The sequence below is a fragment of the Cataglyphis hispanica genome, chromosome 8 (genome assembly GCF_021464435.1).
Source record: "Cataglyphis hispanica isolate Lineage 1 chromosome 8, ULB_Chis1_1.0, whole genome shotgun sequence".
Lineage (NCBI taxonomy): Eukaryota > Metazoa > Arthropoda > Insecta > Hymenoptera > Formicidae > Cataglyphis > Cataglyphis hispanica.
In genome coordinates, this window is record NC_065961.1 from 4,689,420 (window position 1) to 4,711,267 (window position 21,848).

Genomic DNA, 21,848 nt, shown 5'->3' on the forward strand with positions numbered 1-21,848 from the left:
GAGGGAGAGAGAGTTTACGAGAACTATATCGAAACTTGTGTCCAACGATGGAACTAGAAACTCACCCTTGCGAACGACCACCGCGTCCGCGACGACCTCAGCCGTCAACCCGCCGCCTACCCTCCCAGCCGCCTCTTCTATCCCCGGGCTCGTTCGCCTTCGGCTATCTCCGCCCGCGATCGGCCGCCGCGCAACCCTCTCCAAAGGCGGACAGGGATGACCGGGGTGCGACCAGTGGAGAGGGCGCGGCCAAATGCGGGCAGAGTGGGAAAGAGACGAAGCGAGCGCTTACGACGAGGACGACGTATCCCCGTAGTTTTACGTCCCGATCATCGATGAGAAACGAAAAGAGTTTCCGCCGAGAATATATGAGGGGAGCCGCCACATATTTTCGATCCTCTCTCTTTCTCTTCCTCCGGGTTCATTTTAGTAGCGCTACATGCATGAGTGTACGTTTGTACACATCGGAGAGAGCGCCGTGGGGCTCGCACCTCGAAAAAAGGGAGCGCGCGCGAGTAAGAGGCAACCACAGTCCTTTCACACATACATACATACATGCTGTGTATATATATATATATATATATATATATATATAGAGAGAGAGAGAGAGAGAGAGAGAGAGAGAGAGAGAGATTCCCGTATAAAGTCCCACGTATGTATATATGTATACATACTCAGTACCGGCGGAGGGAGCATCGATGCACCACCACCGGGATTCCCCGATCGTCCTCTCCTTCCCTCATCATCGGGTCCTTTTCTCGCTCTCCCTCTCACAGTCTTCTCTTTCCCGCGCGCATGTTTTCCCCGCGTATGATGCCCCCTCCTGCCGCCCCCTCATTGCCGCTCTAACTCTCTCTCGCGCAAACGCTTTGCTCGCAATCTCCCCACTATTTGACGTCCCCACATCTCACTCTCTCTCTCTCTCTCTCTCCCTCACCTTCCGTCCGTACGTTTCCATCCCTTCCTCTCGTCTCTCCCACCCCCGCGGAAATATGCTCGGCGTAGCAGCGACGACGGCGACGGCGGTGGCGGCGGCGGCGGCGGTGTTGCTGCTGCTGGTGGTGCGTGCGCGCGCGGTGCTGCCTTAACGGCGTATCGGTGCGGACGGTGGCTTTAGACTCGAAGCTGCGGAAGAAGGGCCGCGAGCTCGGCCGTGCTCCGATGGCCTGATACATATTTGCGGAACGCATTCATGAAGCTCCACTGCCTTGACTCGTCGAGTGAGTAGTATACACACAAGTTTGTGACATTTCGTTGTTGTGTCGCGGTGATCGCCGAACGAAACTGCGTCGAGGGGATGAACGCGAAGGAAGGGTAAGGGAGGTTTTCGCGGACGCGCCGCGTATCGGTAACCCCTCGTCGTGCACCTTCTCTCCCTCACGTTTCCGTTCTTCCTTCCTCTCCATCAGTGCGAGAGAGAAAGAAAGAAAATATTCTCCGACCATAGCCTACGACGACGACGAGGATGACAAGCGTGTCCGCGTTCCCGAGAATAAACGACACCACCAGGAACGTCGTACTCCGATCGTCCCTCCTTCGTGGCGACCGTTAAATCGGCGTGGGTCGATCGAGAGCCGGGGAGAGTAGGGGGAGGAAGAGGCGATATTTAGCCGGCAGAGGGAACAGCAGGAGAGAGAAAGACAGAGAGCGCTTCCACCTCGAGGCCGATTAACAGTTGGCCCGAGGGACGCGAGACGATCGGAGTCGGTTTCTTCGGAGCTGCCGCGGTGAGCCTCGCGGCCGAGGCGCAATAAATATCGACCACCGGGAATATGGAGGCTTAGCGATGCGAAAAGTGGACCATTCGATCGGAGGCCACGTCATATCTTCCGTCGCACTACGCGTCACCGTACGTCCAAAGACGCGAGATGATGCACCCACGATCGCGACATGTGCACATTCCCGGGGGCGGGGGAGGGGGGGGGGTGGCTCGTGCGCTACCGAGCGTTAGGCGCCCTCGTCATGTTTGCGCTCTCTGCGCGGCAGCCCGTCAGAGGAATCGCTATAGTAAACCCCTCGCGGATTAGATGAACGTTAGTGTGCAAGTGCGACGATCCGTTCTTTCGGATCCATCCTTTCAAGGATGCTAAGCGATCTCTCCAAGCTCAAGAAGAGAGACCTTGAGGATGCGTCTATCGTAGTGCTCGACACTACGCGAAATGTAAAGTATCGAGAGAGATGTCGGTAAAAATGTATAGTATCAATTCTCTACATTATAGTTCCTTTATCACGAATCATATCGAACGATAGTCGACATCGGTTCATTCTTATAGTAGAGTGAGCTAGAAACGAGTATCACGGTTTAGAAACGTGTTCATTTCCCACAATATTTCGACTAATGGATGATATTGTTGTCCGCGCGATTCCGCGCCAATTGCCGATATAGTATACAATGATGCATTCATGGCAATGCCACCGCAGTGATAGTGTAAGGTGATACATAGTGCTCTCATGCGACCATTACATTTTTCGGATGTTCTACCGCACATGTTAAGGTACGTTTACATCAGTATCCTTTTACGATAATTATTCTTAGCGAAATACATGCCGAGTGTGTATGTGTATGCGAATGACAAATATTACCGGCGGTAATTGCTTACTACAATTAGCCTTTCTTTACGTATCTAAACATAGTTATATAGGTAATGTTTCCCGGAGAAAAATATTTTATTGCCAAAAATTGCAAAGTATTGCGGAAAATTTTGCCAATATTAAAATTCTTATCGATACTTTTCAGAATTTATTATACTCCATTTATATATGCCAAATATTAAATATATTATGTATTCATATTTTATCACATTCTTAGGAATTTTACGTATTACATAAGCGATTCGATCGCAATTGATATTCTGATGCAATGCACGACAATGAAATTGGCAGATATCCCGCAGGTGTCGATCTATTCGCCGTGTAAGCGCAAAGTTTAATATCCTTTTCGATATCGACAACGATAACGATCGATGATAATTGGAATTCACCTTATCGCGCAATATCGGTGCGTCCGTTTTGGAATCCACCTGTCTGCTGCGTGACTTTTCAAGGGCTGATGATTCATAATCGATTAAGCGCGCATTTGAGGCGTTATTAAGGGTTGGTCGGCGACGGAGTTTCGTTCCCCTTCGCATTTCGGCCTTTAAACGTGCTCATTCATCTTTCTCTTTACCCTTCTTTCTAATCGCTATTTTTAGAAGGAAAAATATAATAGCAATAAAACGCGATCGCGCGAAACAAAAACGATGTAACGTTACGATCATCGAGGGATGTTTAAAAATGCGTATTAAAAATTATTAACTTAATCCTACGATCGATTCAAGTAGTTCGATCGTTCTTTCGCCGATACATAGAGAGAGAGAGAGAGAACGAAAATGAAAATTTAATTAAAATTTCAATCTATCGCAGCTATTGTTCCACGAGGCGCGAGATTGGGCGCCTTCGTCTTCTTCCTGATTTGATCGTTTTATTTACCCGACACGGCACGGCACGGCGACCCGGGGGACGTCGACTAAAATTGTGTCGTCTCCGCGGAACCATTCATTCAATCAATTTAGGGGCTATTTCGGGGTAACACTTGCCCCCGAGTTCGTCATTTGTAGACAAACTAAAGCGATTATGTCGCGAGAAACAAGGGACGCGCGAGCCATATTTATTTTTATTTATCTCTTTTACTGTTGCACGTCAACTGTATGTCGACTGCGATTAAATATATGCATGTTGAAATACATATATTTTTATATGAGGAGCGTGCGTTTTTCTCGGAATTATATGCGCGATAAACTAAAATAGTTTTGACGACTCGTCAAAATTGCTCGGACAATTCGATGAAATCGATCATTTTTATTTCTCGCCAAATAATAGCGATTTGAGTATTTCTTCTTGAGAATATGAAATGGAAAATTCAAAATCCAAGAAATTTGGAAAAGCCAACAATTTCACTCGTCCTCTCATTCAATTGAGAAGGGTTAATGCCGCGCACCGTTTACCCCCCCCTCCCCCTCCCCACCCCCTGTTTGCTGAATGTCTGAATAGGAAACAAGGAAATTCGTTATCGGTCGCACTTCTCGAAAAACAAGTCCCGCCGAGAGAATTCCGCGAGAGTTAATCCCATAGAAAGGCGAGCTTAGTGTCGCTTCCCACAGAATTTTATGACGACCGTGATTTCTTTCCATTGATATTACTTATTCAAGCTCTTCTCGGGATTGGTCCGATTGGCACGATTTTTCTGGATTTTCTTTGTGAATAGCGTTTCTCACGTATTTCGCCACAATACGTTGAAGTGGCCTATAAAACCGGCGAGTGACATTTATTGTTTCGCGGATGTGGCGATCGTGAAAGTACAAAACAACGAAAATGTGTGCGTCGAAAAATGTGTTGAAGTAAAAAGGATATATGAAATAGAAAGAAGCAAGCCTTTGTTTTTCGAATCCCGATCAAAATCTATCGCGTATTATTTTCCTTATTCATCTAAAGTTCCATATGATATAACATATGCATGCCAATAGTGGCCAATATGATATCGTGCGTATGAATTTCACATGGCCGACTTATATACGCACATTGTCAATGTTAGTAACATTTAATAATATCCATTATGATGGCGACTTTTGTCATAAAAAAACATGAGAAATATAGCTAATATTAACTATTACTGCCAATACATTTTTTCACCCAAATGTTTTCTAGACGATTGAAAATATTTGTCAAAGTGAATATTTATATATATATATATATATATATATATATATATATATGTATAGCATTATTTTATATTAATTATTTATAAATATTTTATGTAAAGGAATCAATGCTCGATGATCCATCAATTTTTTTCCTACAAAATATCTACTAAGCAAGAGAAAAATAACACACAATTATGCATCTATTTCTACAGATGTTCTACATTACATATTCATTAACATTCACTTTAAAATGATTATAATTAAATTCTATATGAAATAACATAATTAATTTAAATCATCATTAAATATATTGAAATGTCATCTTGTTTACACGGAATACAAGCAATCCCGTATTGGAGCGTCTCTCTGATAGAATAACACTAATAAATAGCAAATTGTTCGCATTCAGCGTCAGTTATCGATGATAAAATAACGCAACAAAATAGCATTATTAATTTAAACAAAAAGGCGAAGCTTTTGAATAAATATGCAAATACGGACAAAATAAACCTCAATAAATAACATAAAATGTTATAGCGAAATTTCAAATTTAAATGCTTCGATATAATGACACGTACTCTTTACGGAAGAAACAAGAAAGTGAGACCCCCTCTCCTCCTCCCCCCCCTATTGAAATCTCAGCCGTTAGCGACGAAGGTTAACGATACGCGACGAGAGGCACCCGCCACCCTCGCGCGTGCTTAATTGATTTCCTCTACTCGCTGAAAACTCGCCTGTAATTGAGCAGGACATTAATAACTCCGCGCATTGAATAATTCGTAGAAACGTACGTCCCCAAAGTCTCGGGATGTGCCGGAGAACTTATCGATTTCAGATTAGCACGTAAATTGGCAGGCAGAGGGAGGATGCCAAGCTCGGAGCGAGGTTGCAGAAGAGGAGGGGGAGAGGAGCATGCTTCCACCCACGCATCTGCCTGTCCTCGGATCATTTGAGAATTCATTTTTATATTCCGGCTATTTCTCCTCTTTCTATATCCAGCGTACTTTGATCGAGATTCCGCCCTTCTTGTTTGTCCCCCCTCCCTTCTGTCTTTCTCTTTCTCGAAAATGTAATTTCCCTGAAAGTACATCTTTCTTTGAATCTGCCGTCCCCGCGATTCCCCAAAGATCGCCCAGCAATCGAATCAAATTTCTTTTAAGGTCAATTCCAATTTTAAGTTCGCGAAGCAAGGATAACGGAGCGAAAGTTTTGCAACAGATGCCGCACAACGACCGAGTTAACAACTTGTCGAAAATGAAAAGATTCGATGTCCGACATATCGAAAGGAAAGAGGGCAAAAAACACAGTGCAAAATTAAAGCACGGGATAAGATATTTTTCGATGGGAACAGAAATATTTTTCAGTATAATCCAGCATGACCCGATGATAGCGTATTTATTTCTTCTCTCCTGTCTCTCTCTCTCCCTCTCTGCGTCTCTCTTCCTACATTCTCGTCTGTCTTTAGATAGACGAGAACACTACCTCATTATCGCCAGTCGAATGAGTCCGGGTTCGTTAACCCGGGGATACACCGATATATCGACGGCGCAACTTTATCCAGATGCCCGGTCTTCATCGGATCGCACGCACACAAAGCCATCTCCATTTTTTTGGACAGTACTCGTTTTTTCCATCGATACCGTCGCATCGCGTCCTTGATGACGATTCGTGTTGACCTTGCGTTTCGTCCGGATAGGAACGCGAGCGCATCAGTAACGCGATACTATCGGTAACTCGATATAGCATCTCGCGGCATCATTTTTAACTCGGCGAAATTCCGATTTCGCATCTTCTCCGCGAGAATTTTACCGAGAGAACCCATTTCGGACAACCCATATCATCGCGCTTTTAACGCTAAAAATGTGCTTGGCTCGACGCATCTCTATGAATCTTCGCGAAAGAGTTCTTTTTTCATCATCACTTTTTCTTGTTTCGAGGTTCGGGTTTCTCAACTGTAGAAAATATTCCGCGAGAAAGAAATGGAACGTAAATAACAGATTATATTTCGTTCTATAATCCCAGGATATATTCAGCGGATATGTTTTCTGTATTTACGACAAGTATTGTCGGGAGAGTTTTATTTCGACTATAAGAGAGAGAGAGAGAGAGAGAGAGAGAAGCCGGTGGATCTAATAAAGTAAATCTTCATCCGCTTAAACCTAAAAGGGAAACGTTCATAAACATCGACCTGACGCATTTTGCCGTTCTCCGTGACGGTCGTTTATTATTGTCGCAGTTTGTTGCACGAGCACGATGCGGAACGGCGGAAGTCGAGAGGCGGAAGTGCAATACATCAGCGCCCGGTTCTCTTTTATTCGAGCTAAATGATCTCCCCGAAGATGAAATGCCATTATTCATTTGTGAGCTTTGTATGTATGGACGAGTGCACTAGATCTAGCGCCTCAGATCGCCCCAGGCTAACAATAAGATAAAGAGCAAATCGATACGCGCCTGCGATACGAGTTGAAAAATGTATTACTCGACTAGATTTTCGTATAATCTCTTATTACCGTACATCAATCAATGAATGCTCGATGCTCGTCAATCAATCAATGCCAACGACATTCGGAAAATTGTATTGTTATCAATAGTGACTGTGTGTAAAAATATTATACGTAAAACGTGCCTTAATACGTTAATATAAATGACTCTGTTTTTGCTAATTAAATGCCCGATATTTTTGTCCACTTTTCTTAATCCGATATGCCTTCATAAATAATGAAAGCGAAGGCACGATCTCGTCGATAAAGTGTATCAAAAGACAAAGAATTAAAAATTGACGACACTATAAAGATATACGAGAAGGCGGCTATTTTTAAAAGAATGTCCAGAAGATATTTCTATAAAACTTACGGATACAGGTATCTGTGAAGATTGCGATCCGAAAATAGCATCAAAGAGAATTTAGTCTGAGAATCTATTGCATCTTCGAGTAAGATTTTTTTCATTAATCGAGAGAACGGGCCTCTGTTTACAAAATCACTTTCTTCACGCAAACTAATTATGGATTATGGATACACGCATAAAGCACGAGAAGCACGAATAATTAAATGACAGAATATAAAAGCGAATTGAAAATTATACGGGTCCGTCTCTAAGCGCGTTAAAAACCAATGTTGAAATCCCGTTTAAAAATTGACAATTTTCTACCTTTAAATGAAAAATATTGCGCAAACTTATCGCAATTCATAATTAAATTTACTCGTCTTTATGTGTATTCTATGTCCGTTAATGCATATGTTAATGAGATAAATAATGAGGGCTATTCTCACCGGATGTGTTTCAGTGGGCGTGCGGGGGTGACTGGAGTGATGGGATGGGGCCAGAGCCCCATGGAGTTCGGGTAGACCCGTCTCCGGCCCAGCTCCCCAGCCCCCTCCGCCATCGATATCGACACCGCTCCTGCCAGCGACGCAGAGGGCCACCTCGCGCCCGATCGCGATGGAGGCCTCTAGCAATCAACAACAGAAAGAGAAGGAGCCACGCATTCACAGGCCTTACGCCTTCGACAAGGTATTATATCTTAATAAACAAGCATAACAGCGTTTTTTAACGCAGCTAAATATATATATATATACACTGTTGGAAAATTTGTGTTTTTTTTGTTAAAAAATGTGCCAGTTAAAATTGTTGCATTAAATATTTAACATATTTAATTTGACATATTGCTTATTACTTGCGTGTTAATTTAACATACATTGCTGTTGTGTTAATCGAATTCAAATATTAAATTATTAAAATAACTGAAAAAATAACACAATGGGTGCATATTTTTAATTTTACGCAATAGATATATTCTGTATTATTAATGAGGATTTATCTGTCAAAATTTACAGAAAAAAATGTTGATTTTATTCTAGAATAAAATCAACATTTTTTTCTGTAAATTTTGACAGCTAAATCCTTTCACTAATAACACGGAACATATATATTGCGTAAAATTAAAAATATGCAGATATTGTGTTATTATTGTGTATATTTTTCCAAATGTTATTGATCTGTAATTACTTTCGGTATCATTTAATTTTATCATTAAAAATATGATTATTAAAAATATGGTTTTACACTAAATTTATTTCAAATTACTATAAAATTTGCATTAATTTCGTGTTGAAATATTAACATGTTTTTTTTTTTTTTTAGTGTCATCGTTTAACATATTCATATTACGTTAAATTAACATAAAAATTTGTGTGGTCCGTTTGGGGCATGCGATATTTGTTAAGTTTAATCCAAATTTTTCAACAGTATATAAGTAACGAAATTTTTCTCTCACGTAATAATCGCATTGATCTTTTCTCGCGCAGATGGAGGGGCTGGTGCGGGAGATGCAAGACCCTGAGAGCGGGGTACCCGTGCGCAGCCAAAAACAATTTCTCACCTCAATCCCTTCAGCGTTCATGGGTGAGTGCCATCGGTACCTGCGTTGTGGAGTAAGCGTAAGCGGCCATCACGGCCAGGACACTACAGTAGGCTGCCTGCGTGTTGCAGGTTACGACCTCATCGAGTGGCTGATGGAGCGGCTTGCCATCGAAGAATCAGGTACGGGCTCTCGTATGTGTCTACTACCGCTGTGATCGTGTCAGCTGTTCCCCTTCCCCTTTGTTGCTCCTTCTCTCTCTCTCTCTCTCGTTCGTTCGTTCGTTCGTTCGCTCGCTCGCTCGCTCGCTCGCTCGCTCATTCGTCTCGCCACGATGCCGCAGCCAACACAAGCAACCGCAACCGCTCTTGCTCGAGGATACGCTAACATCGATACTCTCGCTTCGCCGTTTCCGAATCGCATTTGCATCAATACTTTCCGCTTGATGCCTTTCAAGTATCGATTATATATTAGTACATATTACACAACAGATACTCCTCCGTTCGAATTCGTATTAATTATTTATATATCGCTCGTTATCAAAAATATATAATGATCATCTTGCACACGCAAGAGAAAATTTGTGAATCGTTTGTCCATGACGGAATATTTCTCTCGGCTTTTCGGATTTAGCGTTCGGAGATTTTTGCGCGTCCATGCGAGCGATAGTAAAATCCTCCCTTGTGAAAATGAAAAATGTAAATTTCGTCAGATTACAATCCCGTTTCGCCACGGGGGGCGATCGTGTAATTCGCATCGTGCGAATTTAGCGAAAATTAATGTCCTTGTAACTTTCTTGGTCGGTGAGAGATAATTGAGGAATTCACGGATAGTATTTATGGAAATACCAAGGACATTTATGTGTGCGACAGGTAAATTGAATTAAAACCGAATTCAATATTTGATAAGTAAAACTATATGTTTGGAGTTGACATTATGAGAGCTCGGATGTCAAAGCAGCGGGCAATTTATATTTCCTGTAAAGGTAGCAGAATTATAATTTAAATGGGCATCGACGTATATATGTTCGCTGGAAAAAAAATTGCGAACAAACAAATACGACACACAGAGCAATGTCGCATCGTTTGAGTGACCTGCACGATCCTAAACGATAATTAGAGGCTTTTGTCGGTATAAACGTCATCTCAGATATCAAAGTGCATTATTATGTTTGACAGTAGAGGCGGTCCATATTGCTAATCAACTATGCCAGTACGGCTACTTCTTCCCAGTGAATGACTCCAAGACACTCACTGTAAAGGACGATAGCTCTCTGTATAGATTTCAGGTAAGTCATATAGTTTTCAAAAATAATGAGGAAATAAATAATCTCCGACTCTTTTGTTCGGAATCATCTAATTGTTTATCTTAAAAATTGATGCGCGTAGACACCCTATTATTGGCCGTGGCAACACAGAACCCCTGACAATGTCGAGTACGCGATCTATCTGGCTAAACGAACCCTGAAGAACAAACAACGTCACGCTCTCGAGGACTATGAGATCGTACGTAATGATATCGCAATATTGCTATCGCAATAACAAGCAATTGACAAACTTATTTAAGGGCATTCGTAAAAAGAAAACCGTACTGTCTTTAGGAAGCTTTGAACAGCCTGCGCAAGAACTTGCAGAACAAATGGGACATAATACAACTACAGGCAGAAGAGCAGGTGACTAATTATCCGTCGCTATCGCGCACCTATTTTTCGTCAATAATAATAAATATATCAAAACTGTATATATATATATATAATATACAGTACACATATATACAGTGTGTCCTAAATGGACAAGATACAGGACGGTATAATCATATTTTTTGTCAATAAGCATCTTTTTTTTCGGATTTTCTAGAATTTAATCGTTTTTTCATCGAGATATCTAATTTTTTTAATATAACAAAACAATACATCTTCTGTTTTTTTTTATTCGCGCAAATTATTCTGTGTAAAAATTTTAATAATTCTATTATAATTTAAATTATAATTTAAAGTTTAATTTACATTATGTAATACATCTGTTTTGTTAACATAAGAACCAGAAAACACATTTGGCTGTCATAATCTAATTTATATCAACTGAAAGTTTTTTCAAGTGTTTTATTATAAAAATGTAAATACTAGATTTTAATTATAAAATTATAGAATTATCAAAATTTTTAGGAAAAATTATTTACACAAAAAATCAAAAAACAGCATACACAGTTTACATATTATTAGAGATAGAAACAGTTTACATATTATTAGCATATGTATTAGGATATTAAAAAATGAGATATCCCGAGAACGATGTATTTCTGGAAATTTTATTAAAAGAGAAAGATGTTTATCTTTTGATAAAAAATATGATAGTATTATGTAATCTGTGTTCTATATTAATAACACACTTTTTAAACATACATACATATATATATGTATATATGGTTCCGCGTAATGTCAAATTCCGCATACTCGAACACGCGACTCCTTGAATTCCTACTGATTGTGTGGGCTCAGGTACGCCTATCCAAGGAGCGCAAGAAGGGGGACAAGATAGTGAGCGACTCGCAGGAACGAGCATTTTGGAGGGTATATCGGCCGCCGCCCGGTTGTCTCAGTAGCCTGGAAGTCGTGCCTGTACCTACTCGCTTTCGTCCCGGACTTCCACGACCACCGTCACGCAAACGCACCCTCACCGATTTGCAACGTGAGGTGAGAACGCTGTCGATTGATTTTGTACGCGCGGCATATTATGCACAATTGAAATATTTATGTTTCCTCGTCAAAAGGTATGTCAATTAAAATTTTTGTGCTAAATATTTAACATATTTATGTTTTAATTTAATATATTGCTATTGTGTTAATTAAACTGAAATGTTGAATTGATTGAAATTAATAAAATAATTGAGAAAAGTATAAAATAGCACAATGTGCGTATATTTTTAATTTTATAATAGATATGTTTCATATTATTAATTAAAGGATTTATCGGTTAAAATTTATTTATAGGAAAAAAATGTTGATTTTATTTTACAATAGAAATGAAAGTGACCGATCAATTTCTTCAAGTTAATTTTATTATTAAAAATATGTTGATTTTACGGAATTGATTTTAAATTACTACGAAGTTTGCATTAATTTCGTGTTGAAATATTATGTTAAATTAACATAAAAATTTGCGTAGACCGTTTAGAGCATGTGATATATGTTAAATTGAAATCAAATTTCCATCTGTGTATTCCTACCTAAAGCCTCGATTTAACTAATACGCTCATGTTAATCTCATTTTAGGTGGACCTTTTACGAAACAGTTTGACACGCACGAGGATAAAGGTTTCGACTGCGATCGAAAATTTGAAATCATACTTCAACACGTACGTGGAATACGATCCGATGTTCGTACAGCCGCAACCTTCGAATCCATGGATCTCCGACGATCATACGTTTTGGCAACTGAATAGCCCTTTGTAAGTAATCGATATTTAATACGTGATCCATATCCGTGGCAAATTTAATAATACAATAATTTGATCGCACGTCTAGAGTGGAAGTTCCTACGGAGAAGCGTGTTAAGCGATGGGCACTGTCGATGGAAGAACTTATGTCTGATCCTACAGGTAAAACTTATCAATTCGTATTAATACAATATCGTCTTCATGCCGTTAGCGAATCTTACAAATGTCCTTTTCCCCGCATCAGGTTTACAAGAATTTACAAGTTATTTAAGAAAGGAGTACAGCCACGAAAATATAAGATTTTGGCTGGCGGTCAAAGATCTTAGGCATAGTTTTCAAGCACAAATACCTGACAAAGTCAACGAAATTTTTAGGTACGCGCGTTATTATACATATTGTTACCATACTTGAATTTATTGAAAAGAGGAAAAAAAATTATCTTTGACCCATTCAAATACGCAGAGAATTCTTGGCGCCTGGAGCTCCCTGTGAAATCAACATAGACGGAAAAACGATGGAGAAGGTTCATCAGGAGATGAAAACTCCAAGCAGATTTACATTTGATTCCGCCGCGGAGCATGTATATACGTTACTCCTCAAGAAGGATTGCTATCCTAGATTTATTCGTTCCGATCAATATCGTAATCTCTTAGCCGCTGGCGTGCAACCTCTACAAAAGAAGAGGTAGGCTCTCTCGTTATTATTAAATATTTTATAATTTCACGACGAAAAAACCCACGCGAGAAATCTCCCTTTTTACCGTTTCAGATTTTTCGGCTTCGGCGGCCAAGCCAAAAAGAAAGTTTCCTCCACTTCGACACCGACGTCTAGCACTTTGCAGCACGCTAGTATAGGTAGCAGCGGCGGCAGCGGCGGTGGCGGCGGCGGTAGACGAAGAGGAAGCGACCGGAGCCTATCCGGAAGTGCTCACGAGCTAACCGTCTGCGGTGTCCGCGACGTATCCTCCGCGCCGCGAGTTCCGCACTCACACAGCCAATCGAATCTCACCGACATCCCATACAGGTACGCGGGGCTTAGGGGACCCGAGAGGTAGTCCCCGGAAAAGGAGAGAGATATATCTGTCCCTCGCCGTTTCTTCGGCGGGATACTCTATGCGCTTTAAGCATGCTATCCGTTCGCGCCGACACCGCGGGTGGGACCGTGGCCGATACGATTAGCCTTATCCGTGCGCATCGTATTTTCAGGGGAGATCTACCACGACTCATAAAGATGCCTTCGAGGCCTAGTCCACGTAGTATTCAGTAAGTCACACGTTCGAATACATACCACGGTTCTCTCTCTCTCTCTCTCTCGATTAAGTGTGGGAGCGGGCGGCAAGCGCGCGACGCGTTAACATCTGTCCGTTCGCGATTCCTTCGCTTGTCGTCTCTTTGCATGCCGATTTCTCGTGTATCTCGTCATACACGGTTGGAAAATTTATATTTTTTTATTAAAAAATATGTTGGTTATATTTGCATTAAATATTTAATACTATTCATATGTTAATTTGAGAGATATTGCTGTTGCGTTAATTGAACTCAAATATTGAATTATTAAAACAATTGAAAAAAATATAAAAATAAATAACAATGAACATTTATTTTTAATTTTATTACAATAAATATGTTTCGTATTAGTGACAGAATTTATCTGTTCATGTTTACAGAAAAAAATGTTGATTTTATTCTATAATAAAAGTGAAAAACTGGCAATAACTTTTTTTTCCAAATTAATTTTATCATTAAAAATATATTGATTTTACACAAAGTTGATTTCAAATTACTATGAAATTTGCATTCGTTTTGTGTTTAAATATTAATTAGTATTAATGTCATCATTTAATATATCCATATGTTAAATTAAAAAAAAAAATTGTATGGATCGTTTGCGACATATTAAATTAAATTCAAGCCAAACTGTGTAATCTCGAGCAGAAAGCGTGCGAATCCGGCACACAAAGATGACACAAGAAAGAACGCGGCCCGAGTGATTATTATAACGCGTCTTAGCGTCGCACGCACGCTCCACTATACCTTCGTATCCTCTTTAACAAATCCCTCTTATCTCGGTGTGTGTTTGAAAACTCTCGCACTTTCCAAGAAATCATGCGTTTATGGAAAGTTCACCAAAATTTGTGTAAAGTGCAATACCGTGTTGGTAATTGTATGACAATATTATGACGCCTTATTGTCCATGAGATCCTCTTTGAAAATCTCAATGTGTTTTTGAATACTATCAGCTATTGTTGTATTTGTGCGGAGTGTTTCAAAGAAGCTGCGTTAATTATTCTCTCGAAATATAGACGCGCATGTTAAAGGAAATATATTATTATTAACAATTATATATATATATATATATATATATATATATATATATATATATGTGTGTGTTTTTTGTTTTTTTCTTTTTCTTTTTTTGAGGCGCTCCGTAACAATTGCTTTGATGTTGATATTATGTTGTCCATATCAAATTTATTTATTTCTCTGTATTTCAACATTTGTAATATACTTTATACAACCCACGTGATACTTGTCAAGCACATTAACCTGCACAATGAGAACGATATGTACCCGTATTTTCATGTCGTACAATCCCATTTTTGATCATTTATCTGATGTCCCGTAAGAGAATTTTTTTCGCCTAATCGCAAAAAGCTGCGCGACACAAGGACTCTGAGGATTCTAACTCTACGAAAACACGCGAATCACCCAGATCCTTCATAGGATGTCGCAGAATTATCGCTCATTTCTCGGCCACGGACTTTTCGAACGGATAGTTTCGGGACACCTTGCGCACACGTATGTATAGAAACCCGTACTTCTCCTAGTCGTTGAATGGAACCAGAGCATGCATGTATCGAGCGATGCTGAGAAACAACACGCTATACAAATACATACAAATACACGCACACACACTCGCATATACACACGCAAACAAAGAACACGCGTATAAAACGCGTGTGTAATTTGCCGAGAGCAAACGGCGAAAACTAAATATAATAAAGTTCCTGTTGTCAGGGATGCTGGCGCGACGGAAGTAGCGGTTCGCCCTATGGACGACGTATGCCCGTGGGAGTCCGTGCCAGGCCCGAGTACCGAGCACGGTGCGGCGGATGCCGCTCCCTCTGGAGCGACAGCGTCAGCTGATCAGGCCCGACACGTGTGGGACAGCGGCGGTCACGCGACAATTCATACCGCCGAGACAGCGCGCGTCTCTCGCAAAAACTCGGCGCAGCTGGACTCGTGCAGCTCGTCGTCGGACGTCAGCCTCGCCATCGCGGAGGTCTCCGAACGGCTGCGCAAGTCGTGCAGCTTGCAACATAGCGGTAGCATAGGTCGGTTCGCAGTAGACGCGATAGACGAACGATTCTTGCAAAGAGATCGATCGCGCGTGTATAGAGAGAACTCTAACAATAAGTTATATTAAATCTCCGTTTCATTCGAATACGCAGGTACAGCGACTTCGGGCCCCGGCACGATAACGCGAAACTATTCCACCTGTTCGGCGAGCGGCCGTATCAGGCTATCGGACATGAATCGCGCGTCCGTGTCGTCCTGCAACTATCCGTCGCCCCAGCAATCATTCGAGTACTCCCACGTCGAGAAAGTGGAAGAGAGATCGTCTCTCGAAAAAATCGTGCCCGAGGAGGAGACATCCGTGGAATCCGTCATCATTAAAGAAATCCAGCCGAGTCCCAAGTAAGTTTCCGTAACAACATTAATACGCTATTTCAATTAATCGCGAAATATCGAGAAGACGAAAGGACGCCTGTTTCTTAGAACAATCGCTAAGGCGCCTCTAATCAGCATCAGCGCGATCGTGGGCGATTTACCGAGCGACAACTCCACGATGGAGAACATCGACGAAGACGCGAGCGAGAGCTGCACGGCGAGGGACGCGGGGGAGATCGTCGTCGAGGACAGAACGAGGGGCGAAATCGACTCGCGGGCCGACACCGGGGCGGACGTGTCACCGGTGGCCGAGGAGGAACCGGTGACGACCGAGGAGCCGCCGGACGAGGCGCAGGTCGTACCTGTCTGGGAACCGGACGCCCAACAGGAAGACCGACCGGCGACGGGGCAGGCGGCACCTCGGGAGAAGCGTGACAATAATGTTAACGAAGTATGCCCGTGGGAGGACGAGTAAGTACCTGATGACCTGACCCGACCTAATCTTAGGATTACGCTTGCTCTCCTCGCGAGAATATCGTTTTTCCAAAAAAAAAAAAAGAAATTTCTCTCCGTACTCGCACGTAAATAATCTCACGTAATAATGTTCTTTTATTCGTACGGAGCTCACTGTCTGTTTCAGGGAAAACTGTAGAGTGGATGCGCCCTATGTAAAAACCTATGCGACTTTAGGTTACCTGTAATTTTTCTGTCGTGTTGATATTTAAAAAAAAAAGTATCTTTGCATTTTACATTTACAACAGTCACACAAATTCGATTTCGATTTTCACTTTGATCCACTTTACCAAGCTCGCGTGTTCAGACCATTATACCCGGCGAAGCTTCGATCACTACGTTATTTAAACGACATTTTTAATTGGAATAAAGCTTGCAAAAAGGGTTGAAGAATCTAATCAAAGCTACGGATAAATCCACGATATCGCGTCGGAAATGACAATGTCTGAGCGCAAAATAAAGGATCGCGAGCAATTTGCTCGATAGAATCGATATTTCGACGTAAAAATATACGTCGGCATCTAGTCGCTAACTTTGCATCGAGTCGCTATTAATATTTACACGTATGGCCTAACGATCCGTGATTTAACGATCCGATTTGTTTGCTCGGAGTAACGAGGATTCAAAAACGTATGGATCCATTTAGATCTCTTTCTGACTTGTATCACTATTTACCATCCTTAGTATACGCGAGCCATATTAGGGAATACGCAAAAATGATTTGTGAAAACGTTAAAGAGACGGGCGCTGTTGTTTATAGAGATATTAGAGCGTAGTCTCTAACGTTGTTCGTAAGTTACTGTAGTTTAACGTAGACCGGAGACCTAGTAGAGGATATCTCGCGTGAGATACAAGTAGATAGATACGTGGTAGATCGTTTCACACTCTCTGTGTTGAGTAAACGTTCAATGGCAACGTTGCCGACAGGGATAATTAAATTAATGAGTAAATTCGTGCGCGCGAATTGGGAATTCGTTATTTTCTTTTCGATCCAGTATCTCGCGCAAACGCACGCTCGTAGGGTGCTAGTCAAATCTGAGCCCTTTGGCCGCTCTCCATGGTCGTGCTTTTCCCGGATACTTCACTTCTTCGCGAATCACGCGTTCGCGAAACGTTACGTTTCGATATATATCCCGTTATAAGTTACAATAAAAACCAGGAATTTGATTAACGAAGATATCGTATCAAAGATATCGCGGTATATATACATGCATTATTTAAATAAAAAATAAAAAATATAAAAAATATATTTTAAATTAAATTAAAAATTTAATTTAATTTAATCAGAAAAAAAAAATTTTATTTAAAAAAATTTTTTTTTACCGATATTGCATCCCAATACGTGACGCGCAATCATAATTTAAGCGCATCAATGTGCAAATTTTTTTCGTCTTACTTATTATTAGAATAATCGCTTAGAGTTTAGCGTGTCTTACATTATGTCTTACGAGCGTTCGATATTAACTATTGACAAATTATCGTGACCTGATATATTGTAAGTGTCTAATTATAAATATTTCGTGTTATAGTACACGCGCCGCTTTGTCGTAATCGTTTTGTCGAATTAATTAACTAATAATCGACGGCGGTTACCTTACACTCGTTGATCTTCGCTTGAGCGAATCGCGTTCGCGAATTATTATGACAGAAAATATATAAAAGAATAAAAAATATGTGCAAATTCAAAATAGCGTATTAAAGTATTAATATATGTTAAATTATTGGAATGTCCGTTTTGCTGTCGAATCTTCGGTCCTGTTACTGCCCCAGGAACTATGATTCGACGAATCGAAAGCGAGAGGCTATTTAAAAATTGCATAAATTGTGCTCTTAACTGTATTAACCTCGATGTTTTTTCGTGTCTAGTTTTAAATTTAGAATGAAATAATTATTACACTAATTACTGACAACACGCGTTTGTCTCACGTTCAATCGCGAACTTCATGACGATTCAGACAGCTGATTGCTCGTTTTCTTCAATGGGAAAAATCGATAATTTAGCTAATGGAAACGAAGAGTGATCGCCTAATTATGCCGCGTTTTACAAAAAGAGGTGGTAGAAAGTAGAGCGATGGATTTTAATATGCTTGCTAAGTTTTTACCGAATATTTTAGATTTTACTTTATTTCAACAAGTATAAGTTTCTCGATTATCGAATATTTGCATTTTTTTCTACGCACAATAGCTTTGCTTGCATGCAAAAGCAAAGTACACTCGATTTTGAACAATTATTTAAGCGAAACAAGCCGTGTATGTGACTGGTCTGAACACGCGAGCGTAATCATAAGAATTCTAAAAGTATTCACGACGATCGTACTGTTAATTCAGCAGCTCAACTTAAGTATCGTAACGTTCTTATGATAGGTTAGCCGATAATAAGATTTAGAGTAACACGTCCCGCGCGATTGATAAAGGGAAATGAAAATGATATACTACCGTACGATTTCGTTCGCAATCATAGCGAATCACGGTGAATCACCGAGCTATTTGTTTCGAAAATTCACCCGCGTAATTTTCTTGTACGAGTCGATGAAAAATCGCACTATGGTCAAATCCGTGAGAGGATTCACGCAGAGGACTCGGGGGAAAAAACTCGGATGTGTGCTGGAGAAAAAAAACGCGAATTCTAAGCAGTGGACGAGCCACGGAGCAAATCAAAAGAAAAAAAATATTACTCGCCTAAGGACGCTATTCTGTGTAAATAATTTCCGATATCATCGCGTATGTCGCACTTTCTCGTCGCGCGTCTTGGAAGATATGTTTATCGCAAACCAAAGATCTTGTCGTACAACGCGGAGGCGCGCACAAGTTTCACAAGGTATCCTTTTAATGTTCTATCTGGTTAGAATCGCGAGCTGAAAAATTTTCTTAATAATCGTGGCAAAATAAATGATGTATTTTTTTTAAATTAATTACGTTAATAATTATGTTAGTTAAATGCAATTTGTGATCAAATCACGATCTCGATTGACATTCGTTGTGAAAGTGTCGATGATCGTTTAACAAAATTCAAATCAGAAAATGCTGGACCGTTGCAATCTTGAGCGCGTATCCCTCACATATCGCATTTTGTAACTTAAAACCGTGACGCCTGATGTACATCGATCACACTTTTGGCATGCCATTATCAGAAACTGCAGGTTTAGCTCGAAAAGTTACGTCGAGAGAGATTAATAATGTTTAATATAAAAGGCACTCAAACATTGATAACAATCCCTTTGCTATTCCAATGTTGCGATTAAGTCTTCAGCGTTAGTAAAGGACGTTACGATTATTTCGAGCATGATTAATCTGGCAGAGAGAGATGGCACTTATATAATATAACGAACGAAATGTGATTAGCGCTCGCATAAATAGTATACGTAGGCAAAATGATAGTTATGATTAAAGTCCAGAGTATCTTTCTAAAATATATAATGTATACTGCTAAAATATTATTATGTAATGAGAGAAATTAACTTGCATAAATTATTCGTGTTTTGCAAGTTGCACTTTTTTAAAAAGTCTGTAAGATCCGGTGCCACGATACACATATATTGTTACATTGCTTTATGTAAAATTTCAAAGCGTTTTGGTTTATAGAATGTTTTCACAGAACTGTACATACATTGTTAAAATAGTATTTATATATATTTTCGTCATACATTTATGGATTATATTTTTATCTAGATATAACTTGTAAGTAACATTTTTGTAATAAACGCGATAATATTTTTATTGCATTTATTACAAAAAAGTTGAAAAAAAAAATTGTCGCAAAATAATTTTTATTTACAATCACAAAAAAAAAAATATAATTATTGTTATTATTTAGAAAAAAACATGTATTATGTAAATTAAATGAGTTAAATATCGCGTTGCGATTTTTTTTCTCTAAATTGATAAAAAACAAATATACAGAATATTTTTATTTTTGAAAAAGCTCTAAGCGTGGATCTGTCAGATCTAACCAAAATTTACGGAACATTTACATAACAATATGCACGATTAAAAACCAGCGCACCATCGCTTTTACGCTGGATTAACATTTAATTATTCGATTTGCCATGAATCACTGTAATTAGTCGAGTGCGATATTATTTTGCGCCAAATTGCGAAGAATTCGCATACGTGAAGCAATTGTTCAAGTGTGTATTTTCACACAAGCAGCCTAAAGATGTAAATGCCATCGATAAGCGAGTGAAAAATTTTTGTGTATGAATCTATGTACTAGATTTAAGATCCCCAGGCATCCTAGAAATTAATTACCTACGTATGTAAGAGTTCCCTAATTCATTCTCAAAATTCGAAACTTCGAGAATTTGAGATCTACCTTTTAGTATGAATCCATTGATTCAATCGCTTGATTTTAAAGATCGAATTCTCTTAAAAATGTGCAAAGATCTAAGATGTGTCAATATATCGATCGATGAGACGATCTAACAATCCGGGATTTTTATTCCAATTATTTTTTGCATCTCTTTTTAATTTAATTTCTTTAAATTTTGATTTAAATATGTGATTAAAGGCGAATTCTTTGTGATATTTTATTAAGCGCGCATAAAAATTTGACAGAAATTCACACACACATCATTTACTGTTATCTTTTTTTTTTCAAAATTAAATTTTGCACAAAACGCGCATATAATATGACGCGCGTATTTACAAAAAGCCTAAAATGAAAATGCTAGTGACAATAGTATATGTTGCGTCGTTAAACTTGCGACAAAGAAATGAAAACGAATTACATAGATCCAAAATCATTTCCGAAATTTATGCTCCTCTCCCTCTCTTTCTTGTTCCTTAATTAACTTGTCGCGTTGGAACCGAATCGATGTCGTTTCGATTAATTCCATTTTATTATCAATTACTCTCATGATCAGTTTTAAATAAATCTGATCGTGAATTGTGATTTATTTGTATTAATCTTAATTCTGTATATCTCTCGTAACGTTATTTGACACTAAGTAGATAATAACTACAAAATATGTGCTTTAGAAAACAAAATGTCATGTTTAAATTGCACTGCCAATCAAGCGATAGTCAAATCAGAACTGTATTTTTAATTATTTAATAAACGCGACAACACACACACACACACATACACACACATAGCGGTGTGATGCGTATGTTAGATCGCTATCACAAAACGCAACAACATCGAATCGTCGAGGATAGAGTGAATGAACGCAGATATAATGATTGAGATCA

General features: G+C 39.8%; 2 protein-coding genes across 7 annotated transcripts in view; one reads left to right on the plus strand and one right to left on the minus strand.

Moving 5' to 3' along the window:
- Positions 1–21,848, minus strand: part of LOC126851456 (MICAL-like protein 1) — a 65,050-nt gene that overhangs the window by 42,209 nt on the left and 993 nt on the right. The window lies entirely within an intron of this gene.
- Positions 1,119–21,847, plus strand: LOC126851458 (regulator of G-protein signaling 11). Of its 6 annotated transcripts, none has more exons than XM_050595462.1 (17): positions 1,941–2,495; positions 7,966–8,192; positions 8,987–9,083; positions 9,171–9,221; positions 10,218–10,327; positions 10,428–10,544; positions 10,640–10,710; positions 11,530–11,731; positions 12,311–12,486; positions 12,563–12,636; positions 12,719–12,848; positions 12,937–13,158; positions 13,243–13,497; positions 15,492–15,808; positions 15,926–16,172; positions 16,254–16,616; positions 16,786–21,847. In XM_050595462.1, the coding sequence occupies exons 2-17, from the start codon at positions 8,121–8,123 to the stop codon at positions 16,844–16,846; spliced, it is 2,565 nt and encodes an 854-aa protein (XP_050451419.1). In that variant the 5' UTR covers positions 1,941–2,495; positions 7,966–8,120; the 3' UTR covers positions 16,847–21,847. The 6 variants fall into 6 exon arrangements, with proteins under 6 accessions (XP_050451417.1, XP_050451419.1, XP_050451421.1 ...); XM_050595464.1 differs by having other exon boundaries at positions 10,221–10,327; positions 10,640–10,711; positions 11,537–11,731; XM_050595463.1 differs by having other exon boundaries at positions 10,221–10,327.